This window comes from Argiope bruennichi, chromosome 2, assembly GCF_947563725.1.
Source record: "Argiope bruennichi chromosome 2, qqArgBrue1.1, whole genome shotgun sequence".
NCBI classification, from domain to species: Eukaryota; Metazoa; Arthropoda; class Arachnida; order Araneae; family Araneidae; genus Argiope; species Argiope bruennichi.
In genome coordinates, this window is record NC_079152.1 from 118,452,148 (window position 1) to 118,470,400 (window position 18,253).

Consider the following 18,253-nt stretch of genomic DNA (forward strand, 5'->3'; position numbering starts at 1 on the left):
TAAAAAAATTAATAATTACTTTAAAAAGAAAAAAAACCTACCGATGTAATTTGGAATCCCCCCCCCGCTTCTTTTTTATTCTCAAACTATTCGTCTTCTACTGATTTATCTATTTTAAATTATAGTAATCTTACGAAATCAAAAAAAAAAAATTATATTTTCTAAACAATTATTATAAAGTAGTTTGCAAAAATAGTAAACGTTTGTTGATTGAAGGTAATTTTTAGAACTAAAATCTTTTGTCTTTGAAAATAAAGCAATTAACTTTCAGCATGCTGAGCTTTTTATTGAAATGGGAAGGTATCAATTTTCTCTTACTATTCTATCATCTAGCTAACGATTTCCGTCTTATTCTTTGAAACACTTTTTTCTTTTTAAGTTGCATTCTCTCCTGTTTATCTGTATCTAGCTTAAGTAAGACAACTGAAAAGCGTAGCTCAAATTTCATTTATTTTTAATCATATAGACGGTTTGCTTGTTTCTTTTCTTATTGACATATAAAAATAAACAATCTATTTTAAAAGATTCTGTGTTCAAGCACTTTTATATTCTGCAGGTTTGCTTTTATTAATAAAATATGAATGTTTCGAAGTGCACTTAATTTTCTAAACTATAAAACTTAAACCATAAACTATAACACTTTCTAATAGTATTTTAATTTTATATTCACGTTTTAAATAAACATTTTTTTAAAAAATTCTTATATCTATTTAAAGCATTATATGGATTTTGAGCCGGTTGATACTTTTATAAATTAAATTTCCATGATTTCAGTGTTGATCATTAATATAATTTGCTTAGTTAGTTAGTTATGGACATTTATTGTTATATTTTATAATTAAAAATTATAATAAATAACAATAAAATTATAACTGTAGCAGTTGCTTTACTCTTATCTTCTCTTTTGGATACTAGATGGCGATGCCTGATTAGGCCATCCCATTTGTCATCCCATAGTCCATTCCGATTGTAATTAGAATGAGATGTGATGCTGAACTGTGAAGCCGCGCGCGTGAATGTCTCGTCTTTGTGTTTGTGCTTGTTTAGTGTGTGAATGTGATTATTAAAAGAAATGTTCCTAAAAACATTCGTCCTGTTGCTTCCTGCATGGATCATAATAATCTACATACCACCACATAACAAATATATTATTATAACAATGTTCCGTTTCGAATTATTATAGAAAGTGCGTATTTGTTAAAAATGTATCAAGAATTGTTCATGTTATGTGAAATTACATGTGTCATGAAAAAAATGAAAACATTCACAGCTGACAAGTGGACAAGTTGAATAAATCAACGAAGGAGTTAATCTTTTATTTCTTGATGCACGAAATTTAAATATAGATTTTAAGCTTATAGTTTTTGAAAAAAAGATTGCACTAAAGATCGTGAATTGTTGAAATTAATCTTTAAAAGGAAATTATATTTCATATAGAGTATGCATTGAAGCTGTTAGAATAAACTAACATCAAATTATATTTCGAATACAGTATGTGTACCAATTTTTAATTAATTTCTAGCCATTAAATTTATGAGCGGTCCCTCTTTTCTTTTCTCTCGGTTCTTTTTTTATTGTTTTCTTCCTTGCGTGCGACATGGTATATGATTCTGATAACTTACTTAACCAAAAGACTTTTTCCATGGTCAAGTGCATCTTTGGAATGTTAATGTTTCGATCGTTTTCCCGTCTGTGAATTCGGCAAATTAACTTCTGTGTAACCGATTTTTGAGCATCCTTGAAAAGATGAGCTTTTCTTTTTTTCTTCCTCTGCATAAATTGTTTGTGTGACACTTTTGGAATTCCACCTTGACTTTTGTTTTTTAATGTATTCCTCTGCAATAAGTAGGGCTTATGATACTTCTTCTTCTTCTTCTTTTCGTTGTTGTCTTTTTTCTTACTGTGAGAAGTATGTAACAATTGAACGATACGAGAAAGCAATTGTATTTGAATCAATTTTCCTTTAAATCTGTCGCTTATCAGCAACCTTAAATCAATTCTGAATTTTTCTTAGGATTGGCAGTGATATCCCACATCTGATCTAGAAACAATGGAAATGCCTTTCGCATTCCGTAGATTCTCCACATCGGTTTATTTATTTTTCTGCCCTGGTAAAAAGAAAAAAAAAATGCAGTACGATATTTTAAAGTAGAAAAATATTAACTTACAAATTTTTAAACTGCAACAGTTTATTAATTTTAAAAATTTTTAACACAATGTGAGCGTCAAGCAAAATTTGGAATTTTTAAGCGAATTGTAACAAATCAAGTTAGCTAATTATTAGAACCTGAGTTTTGATCGGAATTTCTTTTTCTTCATAAAACTCTGGAAGCCTTATAATGTATCTAAAATAAATAATTTAAGTAAAAAAAATTAATAAAATAAATTATAAATATTTGATAAAATTTTAATCTGTAATTAGTTTATTGAACCCTCTATGATCTAATGAATTTTCGTCTCCTACATTTCGTGTCATTATTTAAATTTAAAAAATTTAATTTAAGTAATCAAAAATTTATCCAAGTTTTATGATCCTATAATTAATTTGTGTCATACGTTAAAATATTCATATTTGTTTGGTACTGATTTCTGGTTTGAAATCATGTCTGGTCTTAATTTTATGTATTTTATATTTCATCTACTTAATTAATTTTGTCATGATGTAAAGGAACCAGACATGAGTGGTGTGGCTCAGCTATTTAGAAACGTATGAATGAAAGTAGAAAAAAATTATGAGATCTCCGTAAAATGCAATTAATTTTGTAATTGGAAGACAAATTTGTAATTTCGGAAAGTTGCTTTAAATAAATTAAAAACAATTACATAAATTCGTAATAGTTTAAATATTTTATTTTAAAAATCACCTTACTTTAAAAAAACAGTTAATAACTTTCAAAATATTAATAAAAGTCTTTGATTATTAATATCTTTCTATCCGTTAATTCTTTTATCTTATATTTGAACTTACTAAGGTGCCATCTAAGTATGTTCCGGTATCATCTTTTTGTTATATGAGATAAATTTTTGAATTTTTTTTCTATTAAATATGCAATTTATGATTTTAAGATTTGTATAAATTGTGTTATTATTTATTATGTTGAATTTTGAGTCCAATAGTGTCATAAAGTACTCATTTGCTTTAACAAAATTTAAAAAGTTGCATTTAGCAGTATCTACTCACAATTTCATGTATTCTTACGTTCACATCTTCTATCTTTTCCTCTTATCCCCAACATATATCTTATAACTCACGATTACACTGCACAACTTTAGGGTCTTTAAAATTCTATTAAAAGCTTTTAATACCACATTTGCATATTAAGGTACCACTGCAATCTTTCTTAAATGATTTATTAGAAATTTCATGCTTATTGTGAAGTGGTTTTCTGGTTGTCCCGTGAAAGTAGGCCGTTTTTAAATACCCGAGCCTCACACAAGAGCGTCTTGTTGGTTTATTGCTTGGTAATCTACTTTGAGAGGCCTATTTGAAGATCATTTTATAACCTCAGAAACTTAAAGATTAACTCGTTGAAGGAGGTTTCCCAGAACATAAATTAATACGTCACTCTGAAAGTAGAATGGGTGAAAAAAAAATTAGTAAAAGTGCACTCATTTTTATTTATACTTACCAGTGTGGTACCTGCAATTGTTTTATTGTCTTCACTTTTTTAGATGATCATTTCATTTTTTTTCTCCCAGTCCTTTCTTTTCAATTGTCTTCGTATCTTTTTACTCATGCATCGTTTCCTTATTATGTATATGTTTATAAAGATTTTTTTTTACAAAAATACTTTTGTAAAGCACATTAACATTGCTCATAGAAGTAATATTTTTTTATGTTCTTAGAGATGATCGTAATGAGGAATGATGCATTTTAATACAGTTACTTCAATTTCAGAAAAGATTGTACTGATAAATTATGTACGCCTCATTTTAAGTCATCATTGCCAGGACAGTAAATAGTGTGAAAATTAAATAATTTAAACAATCATACAAAAGCATTTCTGATAATCATCAGTTTACTTTAAATAATTGTTAAAGATTATTGATAGCAAATTACGTAGTAACATTTATTGGGAAAGAGAAATATGATCCAATCAATTGGATTCAACATTCTTTCTTCAGCATATTATGTTATTAAGTTTTCATATTTCTCCGTTGTAGTAATTTACTAAGTACTTAATTAATAAAAGTCATGCTTATCAAAGTCATTTACCTAGTATATATTATTGTTTAGAAAAATCTTCCGATGAGTTTATTCAAAAGCTAACCTTTTTAAATTTACTTTTTAATCGTTTCTTTAATTATTTTTTTTCCTTCATAATATTGACTTCAAGTGTTGCTTTCTGATAAATTACGAGAACGTCTTCTAATTCGATACAAGATAGTGGCCCCGTGATACTTTTTCTGTACGTGCGTAACAAAATGGCTCAAGTGGTCAGTAGCTTGGCGAGGGTAATGGGCGCTCGAGCATAACCTTATCCTTCAAAATATTTCATTAAAAAATGATATAAAAACACTTCTTCTCAAGTGACGGTATTATAAGATTCTTACCCCCTCCCCCGGTCACTACACCATTTGAAACGCCTGTTAATTTTATACTTTTCTTTTTTGTTTTAATATTACGATAGTAAATTCAGTCTGGATCCCAATTTTCTCAGTTGGAGATTTCCTCTTTTAAAGAATAGAAGGGGTAAGAGGATATGATTTTGTTTTTACCAGTATCTTCTGTGAGAAAAGTGCACTTACGAAAAATGTGCATATCTTTCTGAGCCATATTTTTTTATGTTTAAACATTAAAAAAAAAATCTATATTGACGCAAGTTTAGCATTTTTGTTATTTTTATTACATAAGCTTACTTTTCCTCGCCCTTTTACTAGGCGTGTTAATTTTGCTAATTATTTTGGTTTATTTGTCAATAAAGATTGTACTGGTGGCTAGTTTTTCACGACTTTCAACATTATGGATAGGGTCTGCTTCATTGAAATAATTTTCAATATTACTCAGTTCTGATTTAACATGTACGAGAAAGGCTTCATTTTTCTACACAAAATACCGAAAGCAATCTTGTCATTTACCCAGTGAATATAATGAATTTACATAATCTATTAATGATTTCAACGCGTAGAAAATATGTTATGTGCCATATAACAAAATATTTTTACAGTATTCATTGCAGATTCTGTTTGAAGAATTTTTCTTCACTTGAATAGCATATTTAGATTAACAAATGTCTTCAAGTGAGCCTATTTTACCTCCAGAAAACACGTGGCGGCGTTATAATGTCTTCTATAAACGATTGAAAAGCTCTCTCAAATTAGGTACATTGTCTTCTTGTAACCACGAAGTCGAGAAGGTCAACAACCGTTGGTCACTTCATCTAGCCGCTTAGGATAAATTTCGGCCTTCTGAAGGCTGACAATTGTCCGGAAGTATTCGTTCCGGTCATTGCCTTTCATATATTGACCCCTCCTGCTATCACCCACAACAAATTGGTGAATTCTGTCGCGCTGTCGCATTGTTTCGAAGGGAGGTCATCAAGTAAAGCATCCGAAATGTCGTGCATGTGCATGCCAGTGTTGAGTTCATCGAATACCAATGAGCCTTTTCTGAAGACGTGAGAGTTACGGCGAACAGTTCCAGATGATCTACAGCTAGTGGCTTGAATTCTGTCACAAAAAATTAATCATCTCGGACAATAGGTTTCGTTTCTTCAGTAAATGTTATCAATCAGATTCATTATTCTTTTGTGTCGAGTTTGAGCGCAGTCTTTGATTTTTAATCCTTGTGAATTAAAATTAGTTTCGAGATTTGAAGTTGAGAGAAGTTAAAGATCAGAAAACGGTGCACTTAGTTCGTGGCCTGAACACTGAATATGATTTGACGCAAGGATGGATTTTTTTTAAATAAGCAAATTCGAAATAGTTTATTCGTTCCGCGTATGGCTTTTCGATGATTTATAATCTCATTGAACTATAAATTATATAAATGTATCTTTTTTAAGATAGACTTCTATGATTTATGATACATTTATCAGCTATTTTTTAAAATAAATTTTTGCACATGATCACTTTACACGCATATGATTTTTAAAAAAAGTTTCTATTTTGAGTTTTTCAATAACTTGTTCTTGCTTGACTAAAAATAGAAAGGTTAAGCTGCGATCATTTAAAAAGGAATGATATTAAATATTTATTATTTTCACAATGATTTGAATTGCATTAAGATATTAAGATAATTTTTTCAACTCTTTGCTTTCGACGGACTTCGTTGATAATGTTAAGAATTTACTAAAGTGTTCTATTAAGAAAAAAATAGTAATTGTAAAGATATGTGATTTTAAATGACAAAATAATCACTTTGCGTTTTAGTAGTTTTCTTAATTATTTTACAGTATTATAGATGTAAAGCTATTATTCCAAGATTAAATCTATGTCTTTACATTACAACAAACGTTACTTTACGCTACTATGCCTACTTTGCCTACCACTACTTTTACTTTGTCTTTGTTACTATGCCTTTTACTACTATTTACTCTGTACATAAGGTATAATTTCTATGAGACTGGAAACTTTTAATCGTTTCTTGTTCTTGTTCTTTTTTTCTTTTTTTTTAATAAATAAAATAGTTTTTTAAAGTACTCGAACACAAACGCGTGGCTTAACCTTGGTTAAATATTACTTGGTTTAAATGTAATTGGACAACTTAAATACATTTCTTTATGATGAAAGCGGATGTTAATACCTTTGAATTCAATGAAATTTTACGACACATCATTTTGAAACTAATACATCGCCATTTTTCAGGTGAAATATTGAATATTGTATTATAAAATAATATATTTTTTATCATTTTGAAAAAAAGCTTTTATTGTTTCAAATATCTGCCATGACAAATTAGTTATTAACCTTTAGCATTAAATACAGGTATTATGTTATCTTGCGTAATGGAGAAAGGAAACTGTTAAAATGCATTGTCTCCCTTTTCAATTATTATTTTTTTATGTTAAGAATCTGTAATTTTCTTTCCAAAAAAAAATTGGGTTAATTATAATAACCTTTGTAGGCGAATATTTTTGACCTTTAGAGAAGGGAAGGTCATATTAATATCTTTACCACATAATTAACAAATGGAAACGACCCGATATATTTCTCTTTTTTTCTTACTTAGGTAACTGATTTTTCTTAGATATTATACTTTCTATGGTGTTCAAAAATATTCAGCAATTTTCTGTTCAAGAATGGTTTGAACTCTTTTTCATTGTTTTTATATTTGTTTCATCCCTTTAACCTTATTTGCATCTAAATAGGTTTATTTTACTTTTTATTTTTCATTATTGTCTTTATTTTAAGTATGACTTAGAACTGTTCTAAATAAAACAATATTTCTTGTTTGAAACCGTTTCATTTTTGTGTAAACTGAAATTTTCTTGCCGACAACACTTTCGATATGTTAGAAATAAAATTTTAAGTGTTTCAGAAAATATTATTGTGAATTGTATTTATTAATTTATGTGGTTCATTTTTACGTTGCAACATTTTGTTTATTTTATTCAAAAATTTATTCAGTTTTGAATAAGAGTAAACACTTGCTTTCGATCTTGTTTACTTTTCAATTTTATTCTAAACGTTTAATGCTTTCAAATGATTCTTATTGTGCCAGTTTTTCCCTTATCATCATTTCATTTTCTTATTTGTTGCAACTACCCTGCAACACGAGTATTTCAATGTTTGAACATTCTTTGATATTCTTGAATATATTATTTTTTTAAACTATCTTAATGGATATTTTTTAAACTTATCTAATCTAATTAAAAAAATATACATATATTTACTAATATTTTTATATGTCCTCTTTATATGCTTTAATTTTTTTAACTAAATAAGTTGTAATGAAAAATAACTCATATGAAACTTATTTTGATATCATTTTCCGAAGCATGTGCGAAGTCTTCATAGAACTTTGAAAACTTGAGGTTTGGAAATTTATAAGTCTATTAACCGCAGAAATAGCCTTAGTGTTTACTCAAGGATTTCCGTTCTGAGGTCTTAGTACCTTGGTTGGGTGTGTATAACGTGACTGAGGTTCACCGTATTACTAATTGTACTGTCAAGGACACTAGGTTACCGTCTGCTAGGCTAAACGGAATGAATTATACCTTAAACGCCCTCCTTTATCTTTTGAAATAAGAAAGACCACAGTCTTGGTTTAAGTCCCTTATCCTCCTTCATGTAACCTTGTATTCTTTTGCGGCGATTCAGAAATAACATCCTGCAGTGTGTTCGTAAACTATTATGATTAAATGCTTCGTCATGATCTCAGTTTTGATAGCATAAAAAAACTCTTCAGATCAGATTGATATTTGATGGCATTTGCTATTAAAAGTCTATGGTGCTACTGTTATGGTTAGTGCCATAAGTTTTATTAATAATGAGCAAAAATGAGAATGGAACTAGTTTCTTAATTTGAATTCTTTCATTGACTTTTCAGGAAATTTTTCATTTCTTTTTTTTTAATTGATTAATTCTTTGTTATTTTGTGTGTTTGTGTGTGTCTGTGTTGATAGGAGTGGAATGGGGAGAATTAAGAAGAATTCATTTTATGAAAATACCAGATAGATGTTGATAAATTGGAATAAATTACATTTTTCTTGTTTAAATATTGAATTTGATAGAATCTATTCTTAATTAAATAGTAGGATATTAAAAAAAAAAAAAACGCTTCTCTTAAAAATTTCTTTTAAGTTTTTTGTTGTTGTTGCCTTTGTTTATTTGTTTTAATGATATAAAACCATAGAATAAAATTTGAGTTTTGAAACGTAAGTGAATTCTAACGTGTTTTTTTTTTTTTTTTCCCCCTTCCCCTCCTTCCAATATCAACTTTAATGGATGTAAAATTTGTATTTCATTTCATGGTAGACAATTGAATATTAAGAAAAGTCTTTAAAAAATGAAAAATTTTTTTTATTCTTTTAATTATAAAACTCAAATGTAAATGTTATTCAGCAATTGAATTATTTATATTAAATCATAAACTATTTTTTAAAATGAGTCTGTCTAGATGAGATAATTTAATCGAAAACTATTTGATTAAATAATCTCTACATCTAGATCACACTATTGATTTGATTTTTGTTTCCTTTTATCCAAATATTAAAATGTTAACTAGAAAATATAAGTGTAATAATTAATTGAATTAACAAGCGAAATATTGCCATTTGCGAATATTTTCGAACTTCATCGCTGGCAACAATATTTCCTATCCTTCATTGCATGGAAACATATTTTTTTTATGTGAATCAGTGGCAACGATTGTTCCCATTTTTATTTGTTTCACCTACAAATCTATCGAAATACGTTAACGACCGTTATAAAATCTTCGCCTTGTCCATTCTTTTCCAAATACCGATTGTTTTTCTTCTGATGGAGCGAATCGCCCATCGTGAAGAGGGAACACATGCGCATCTAACAAACCTTGAAACAAGGCGAGAGCACACCATCTTGCGCAGCGTGGTGATGATTCATCCTTAATGATGATAGTGATTGGGGGTGGATTTTCTCTGGACACAATCGCTTGCTTGGTCGGTTAGTATGGCCTTGAAGATGCCTTCGACCTTGGAGAAGATAAAAGATTGCCTCAGGCTAAGAATAGCCCGCGTTCTTTGCCTGGAGTAGTTAACCGTTCAAGAGAAAGGTAAGTTTCGGAATTTGGATCCGCCGTTGTAATTGACACTGGGTGTCTGGTTTGTCCATATTCCACAACCGATGGGGGATTACGATGTTTTTCTTATTTATTTATCTTTCTTTCTGTCTTTTCCGACATCGTTTGATCGCTGAAGTGTGAAGTGCAAAGACTGGGATCATACTGATGAAAAAATTTTTTCGAAGAGAACGATGTTTGCTCTGTTGTGTACTAGTAGTTGTGTGATGGATTTCAAGCTAGACATGCCTAATTAGTGTTCTTGGTATACAAACTGAACACACTGAAGAGAAAGTTATAAAGTTGAAGAGTCTTTATAAAGTTAGTGGAATAGTTTTGTAACTACTTTCGTACCGATGTGTCTTCAAAAGTTATGCTTGCAAGTAAGCAGATGGCATTTGAAATAACCATGTTTTCATTTCCACTCATTTTGATTTTTACAAAAATTACTAGTATAATATTATGAATTTGATATATGTTTTGATAACAATTCGTTTTCTATAGTTGTTTATCATTTGAATATATAATCCAATTAATATTAACTATCATGATAATAAGCAAATTTATCACGTCTTTCTAAAAGTCTAGAAAATACTGTTTCAATGCTTTTTTTTTGTCTAATATTGTTTAGATATATTATATGTTTATATTTCTTATCATTTAGGGAAATTTGTAATTATGTCATGTAATTTTCTTGTATTATTATAACGACATATTTATTTTCTGATATTCGGCTTAATGATTTTTATGATAATATTATAGTAACATATGTATACAAATGAAATTTTGTGAAGTTTTCTTTAAAATATTGTGGTACCTTCTTTAATAATGCCATTTTCATTTTAAGAATATTTATATGTCAAATGATTATAAAAAGTAAAAAAATCTTGAAAGACTAATATATATATATATATATATATATAAATTTAAAATTAAATTATTAATTGATGTCAAAACTGTCCCTTTTTAATATTACTATTTTATAAAATAAAGGTTATCATCTATTTGGTAAACAAGTGTAAGTTCTTGATAGTTGTGATAATATCTTAGGCGTCTTTTATCAGTCATTTGATTAAGAAAGAAAGAAAAGAAGTCATTGATGAGACCTAGCATCTTCTCGGAATTCAGCGGTTTGTCAATAAATAGCTCTGCAGTAACCCCATCCAGCGCTATAAAGGGGAGTACAATAACTGCTGACCTGATGGTAATAAGAATCTTAACCTTGTTTCCCATGTCAGCGGATGTGTACGTATGCATATTAGTTTAGCAAAGTTCAGACTGGGTCTCTGGGCTAAGGAGGCGTGTGTATGACTTACGATTCGTATTTGGTTATTTGCCACTTTTTAATTGAGGTTTACGTGTGACGGACAGCTGGTCACTTAAGACGCATTTAAATAAGATTAGGGTAATGAAGGATTGGAGAAATTGGCAGTCAGCGGCAGTTTGTCTCTCTGCTGGTCGATAATGGAGTTTAGAATCTCTCAGACTTGATTTATGCTTCATTATCGTCGACTTTTTTCACGGTCAAGTTCCGTTGGGGAAGCCTCTTCCTAATTATCATTTCGTTTCTTATTAAAGGAGATGTGTGTGATTAGGGTATAAATACATATATTAAGTCTTGATACGTGATATGGTATATAATAATAAAGTGATTTCATAAGAAGGGGAATCAGTTTGCTTTAATTTATGATATGCATTTCTTATCAGTGATGCATTTTCTTATTAGGCTTTATATAAATTGATTTTTAATCTATTAATAAATATAAAAAAAAATCATGAAGGCTAAAATTATGCAAAAATGTGAAGTATTCCAACCGTTATCGAAAACATTTTTTATTCGTCGTTTCTTAGATCCATGTATTTTGTAATTTAGATATTAACTAAAAGGGAAAAGAATCGATTCATTATAAAATTGATTGTTATATAAGGGAATATTTAAAATAATTTAATAATTTCGTTTTCAACGAAATCCATATTTTTTATAATATAAAAATTGGAGTATAGTTTTCTTTTCTGTACACTTTAAAACTCATTATTAATATTATTATTTTGTCCAAGGAACACAATTCCAGCCCGTTTCTTCTGAAAATATTAAAATATTTAAAACGGAATGGAAAAATTGTAGTTCCAAAATTAATATCCGTTCAAGTCTCCTTTCTAAATTATTATTCAATAAAATAATTAGAAAATTAAAATTTCTAGGAATTTGAAATGCTCATGCAAATTAATAATTAATTATATTTCAATTTGATTAACCATGCCAAGTAAACTTTTTTCTATTTCATTTAGGTAAATATTATTTTATCTAATCGTTACAATTCATCATAATTTACTATTATAGTTTTTGATAACTTTATTCAGCTGAATGTATATAGAATTTATTTAGGAATCAGTTAAAAACCTACCGAATCTGTTAGGAAAAAAAAAATTATGGTCTCATTTGCGACTCAGAAATTTTGAATGAATTAAAATGACAATAGATATGATTAAACTTTCTCCCATTAATTAGTATGAGTATAATGAAATACAGTTTTTATGCTATTTAGTTTAGATAAATGTCGATTTGATACTAATTAATAGTAGTTGTTACCTGAAGAATTTTGTGATTTTGAATGAAAAACAAATTGAAAGGGTGACACTTGAGTCTTAGAATCAAATTCCAGTTTTCTATATAATGAATAACCTAAGAACTTTTCCTCGCACTCATATTTAAAGCCTTTATGTTAATTTAACTAAAACTTAGCGAAAAAATTTTATAAATTGTTTTATGCATTTACCAATTTGTGAGGATTTTTAACATCATACATCTGAGACTTAATTTATAAAGACTGGACATTTATTTTGACAATGCTGAAATTTTAGCATAAATTTTAGTACTTTGCTCTCGTATGTATGAATTGAATACACCCAGAGCGAGGGAGAAATTTTGGACTTGCTGACAAAAAAAAAGTTATGAAATGTAACTTTAGTGAAATTTTCTTTTCTTTACAAAATTTTCTTTATTTCATATTCATTTTTTATCTTTCTGATATGATAATATAGTGTATTTCTACAATTATGTATAGCGTTAATATGTTTGTTATTTCGACAGTTCTACGCACACATTTAATATAATTCACAACACAATCAGATGGCAGAGACTTTAGAACAACTCCATTTTATTCGCGTGCTTTCCACGCTCTCTCTCTCTCTCTCTCTCTCTCAACACAGCACTCTAGCGTTACAGAATTATTTTCGCTTCACTTTGGGGACGCCACCATACAATCATTTCACAACACCGAACAATGTTTACCTTATGTATTATCTGTTACTATTATTGAAATATAGTGTAAGCTGGCAGGGTGTCCACTGTGATCATATCCCATTAGCTAATTCTTTAAACATTACAGGTAAATATGTAATTTACGTTGAAAAATTTTTAATTTTTATAAAATTTTACGGTTTTAATTTTTGTAGGTACCAAAATATTCTTACAAATTTAAATTTTAAACAAACTTTTTTATGAGTAAAACTGACCGAGTTGAAAAGTTTTCATTGCAATTATTTGAGATGATTCCAAAGATGACCTCATTAAATCAACGGATTCTATTCTGAAGGCGATTATGAATGCTATCGCTCGGTCAATTTTGATCGGAGATCATTGGAACTTTTCGTGTTTAAAGTGTCAATACGCCATTAATTTATTACTAAATAAGACTAATAATGCCATGCCACTATATAATATTACAGATTTCATAAATTTTTTCAATAGTACTTTCATTGAATAAAATAACACAAATTATAATCCTTTGCTTCATTTAAATTAGTTTTCTTATAGGCATTATGTCTGTACCTATTCACAAATTAGTTATTGGATCAAGATTAGAGTGGATAGTGTAATCGATCCTCAACAATTTTTGGGTAAACAAAAACAAGTCCATATTAATGACTAATAAGTGGAAATAAATTAATTTAATACTAACATATTTTGTCACTGTGATATTTTGTTTTTAGGTTTTAGTTGATATTTTGTCGCTGCGATCTCTAAAAAGTCGCTATAGCGCGAACTTTTACATATAATAAGCATATTTTCTATGTTTTTTGCGAATATAATTTTCTCTTTTTTTTTATATAGTAACTGTTTGCTGTATAATGGATTCATTTAATCATAGACACTGGTTTTTGTTTCGGATTTAAAAATTCAAATGAATCGAATTTCGGATTCAGTTCCAGTCTTTCTCGTTTTCGCTTATAAGAGATTGCATGTTTATTTATTTTTCTAATATGCCAATATTTTTATTTTTCTAATATGCTAATATTTTTATTTTTCAGGCTCCTATCACTTGCAGGAGTTACTATCTAAAGCAGTTGCTGTTCTGCATTAAGTTCTGCGAAATAGTTTGGAAATCGCAGAATTTCTGCTTCGTCCTCGGGAATCGTTCGATCATTCGGATAGTGGACAGAGATCGGTTGCCAGCCAGGATAGATGACCACGGACTGGTATCCTTCACCATGGATTGGATGCAGGCTATCGGGTCGGACGTCATGATTAACGACGATCAGCTCACCACTGCCTTGCAGCATTTGCTGGTCTCTGTGGAAAAAGGTGAGACCCACAGCATTGTTTGTGATGTTATTGATGTCACGCCGTACTGAATTTGTTTTTTCTTAGTGCCCTCTCTGTCTTCTTATCTTTTTAGTTTATCGAAGCGTTTCCGGTTCGTTTTTTTCTTATCATTTAACAGAAAGGAAGTCGTAACCGTGAAACAAATCCGAAGTGTTTTTTGTTCGACAATGAAGGAGAGCTCTGGATTTTCAGTTCTTGGATCTGCTTTTGGAAGTTGATTAATTAGCCCTGAAGAGGATTCATTAACTCATTTTTGAATTGTTGTTTGAAAACTGAAATTTTATAGTATACTATAAAAAGAGTTTTGCGATTGTTGCAAATACGGGAATAGATCTGAAAGTACCTTTTTTACTCTATATTTCAAAAATCATAGTTCATTTTTGGCTGAAGAAATGCTGGTACTTATTCAAAACTTGGCCCTGGTTTTAATCGACCAACTATTGGATCTGGACCATTGAAAATTTATTCTTGATTATAATTTCTAACCATTGTCACACATTTATATTAATGATTAAATTTGAAATTTTCCTTGAAAAAATTCGAAGTTTTAAGCAGACAGATTCAGTAAATATTTTTAAGTTCTTTAATATTCTTCTATTTTAACAATTTTATGTTATTATATTGACCTTTTAAATTCATAATTTTACTTGCAATTTAAGTAAAAAACTTGTGTACTTTAAAGTAATTTAAATTTATTATATTTGGCAAATTTTATTTTTGAACTTTCAGTTTTTGAATTTTTTTATCCTAGTTTAGTTTTTACAGTACATAAATTTTATGGAAAAAAAAAAAAACTTTCGAAGTAACGTCGTTCTTTTTATTCACATCACTTAATATTTACAGCCCTGCTTGCTGTTTAAGTATTTATTAATCTCATCTTTCCTAAATCAGATAGTATAGATGGTGAGCTGTTCAAGAATATTCATATTTTAATGAAACATAATAGAATTATTATTATTTTACATTTAATAATACTAAACTGAAAAGAAATCTTCCACTTTTGATTTTCTTAAAAATTATTATGCATGGGTTTCATGTTTTAATTCATATTTTATAAATACTATCGCTTCCAATGATAAAATAAAATTATTTGTAAATAAAAAGATTATTTATACGCAATTTTTATTCCATTTTACTTTTACATTAATTTTTTTAAATTCTGGTTTAATTTTTTATCAGGTATTGAGAGATTAGACTGGGGCGGACATTCTAAGTCTTGGAACAACATCTCGAGTGCCAGCGATGGGTCCTCTACTTTTCCCAGATGCTGCCACATCAGGGCCCATCCCGTGGACACTAAAGACAGCTCCGTCCAAACGACACCTGAAGACGAAGGCAGTCAGGAGGAGGATTCCTCAGAAATTATGAAGGACACCGTCATGTTAAGCAGTGATGACACTCCGGTTATAGGGAAGTACGCCTGCATTCAAGACAGTCAGACAGTGTCTGTCGTACGGAAGAATTATGTACCAACATGTGAGAGCATCGCCACGCAAACATCTTCAACACTTTGTAAGTATTAGTACTCCGCTAGTGTAGTTTGGTGACGGGGGTGCTAGCTCAGGTGGCCTCGTCATCCGACCGCGGTTTAAAGTTACGAGGTCCGTCACAGAATAGCCCCAGTGTTGCTTTAAAAACGGGATATTAACTAGTGCAAGGACGGAATTTAGTTTAATTACATGAATGTCCTGTTTTGCAGCGACACTAGGGCTATTGCGGAACAAACCACTTGGTTTTTGGCCATGATCACACGTCACCGTGAGAGGACATAAAACGAATTTACATTATATATGTGCATTCGTTTGATAATTGTTTCATTTCATTAAGTTTCCCTGGTTGAATGCTGATTTATCCATGCTTCATATTTTATTAAAAACTGGGAGACGAGTGTCATTCAAATTAGATTAGCTTTTATTATTTCACAACAGCTAGACACTGTTATCTGTAGAAGTTCTGAACTTTCAGAAATAATTTAATAGCATTTCATTTTATTAAATTAATTATTAAATGCAGATTTGGTGTGGCATTTTCACAAAATGCAAAATTTTCAATTTTTTTAATGAAAAAAATACAAAATAAAATGCTTTTAAAGAACAAATCCTGTTTTATTTATAATTTTTTTTTATGATCAAAAACTTAAAAGCCGTCGAACATTTTAATTATGAACCATTAAGAGAATGTAAATTTTCTTATTTTCTAAATTATCAAATTTTATTAATAACAATTAGATTATCTTTTATTACTTTGAAACGGCTAGGTGTTGTTATCTCCAGAATTTCTGAACTTTCAGAAATAATTTAATAGCATTTTACTTTATTAAATTAATTATTAAATGAAGATTTTATTTGATATTTTCACAGAATGCAAAATTTGCGACTTTTTTTAATGAAAAAAAAAATACAAAACAAAATGTTTGTAAGGTATAAAGCCTGTTTTATTAACGCTCTTTTCATAATTAAAAAATAAGCCATATGGCTTATAAGCGGGAAAATATTTTAGTTCTTTTTTTTTTTTCGATTGTAAGAAAATGTATTGTATTTATATTTTTGTAGCAACTTATTTCTACCTGTGGTTTAATTAAAAATAAGTATTTAAACTTTGGTATACGACGGATTATATTTTTATTGATTACAACTTATCTTGCAGATGTTCATTTCAAAACACTGCAAAACTCAACATTATTCAGAATTGTTGATATTGAGATACCTTTATGAAGACTGGACGGTATTAAAAAGAGAAAAGAATATCAATTTCATCACTAATCAAGACCGATATTCATTAATATCAACTTGGTCTTTTTTTTTCTGCTTATTGTATCGACCACGCTATTTACACTGATAATGGCAATATTGGGTTTGCTTCGTAGTTCCTGTAATTAACATTTTATATTCCCTCCAACATTTATGGAATTTCCGTAACTACGGAAATTAGGTGAAAACTATAGAATTACGGATATATAATGAAAATCTACAGAAAACTACAAAAAAAACAGAGATATATTTTATATTTAACATATTTTTGAAGCAGTTTCATCGCCGAAGAGTGAGAAAACACTTCGCTTTATTCCATTCCGGGAGGCATAATTTATATACAAGAAGCGAGGACGAACTCACGTCCGTTCACCAGCGATACATGAGCAGAAGAGAGAAAGAGCGGCAGAAATATTTTCTCTATGATTTTATACCATGAGATTCTGATAGGGATTTCTTTACACGTGTCGATTTAGGTTAAGGGAAAATAAGGTATCTTTAAAAAAAATGTTTAGATTGACAGATATTTATCCCTTCATTCGGGGTGTAGCAGTTTCACACAGCTCGTGTTGAATTAATTAAATGAAATAAGGTGGAATTGGATCAGGAAATAAGAGAACATTATAGGTTTAAGTTAATATGGGTTAAATTAAGATTAAAAAATTAGGAAATTAATTAGGGTTTAATTTAGATTTAAAGCTAACATTACATGCATATATATATATAATGATATTTTAATTCTAATTTCATTTTAATTAATTTCCAAGATTTTATCTTAATTTAGCCCATAGTAACTTCATTCTAAAATATTCTCCTATTTCGTGATCCGATTCCACTTTCGGTTTAATTAATTCCTCTGTAAAACTAATGCTCTGTAAAACTATGTAAAACGAATGCTCTGTAAATCTGTAATTAATCAAATGAAAGTGATCCCTTTGGTGCCCTTGAAAAGGTGTCAAAGGTCACCACGTGTATTGAATTGGCGCGTGGCCGGAAATCCCATGTTATATAAGACTAGTGATCATTTGTTTCGGCCCCTTTTTCCCTTCTTTCTTACTTCTACTTTTGTGCCGCACTGCGTCTGCTTGTAAATAAATTGCTTTCCCGAGATGAATATTAAAAATACAACGTCTCGTCTATGTCTTCAAACCTGCACTCTGCTTCAACCAAAAATATGTTAAATATATAATATGGAAA

The 18,253-nt window shown here is 29.3% G+C and overlaps 1 protein-coding gene across 2 annotated transcripts in view; it reads left to right on the plus strand.

The window, feature by feature from the left end:
• The window catches only part of LOC129961612 (pleckstrin homology domain-containing family G member 4B-like), a 544,990-nt gene that overhangs the window by 356,497 nt on the left and 170,240 nt on the right, over positions 1-18,253 (plus strand). For both annotated transcript variants that reach the window (XM_056075118.1, XM_056075119.1), the window contains 2 exons: positions 14,012-14,285; positions 15,486-15,818. In XM_056075118.1, the coding sequence (XP_055931093.1) occupies positions 14,012-14,285; positions 15,486-15,818 (607 nt within the window). The remainder of the gene's footprint in view (positions 1-14,011; positions 14,286-15,485; positions 15,819-18,253) is intronic.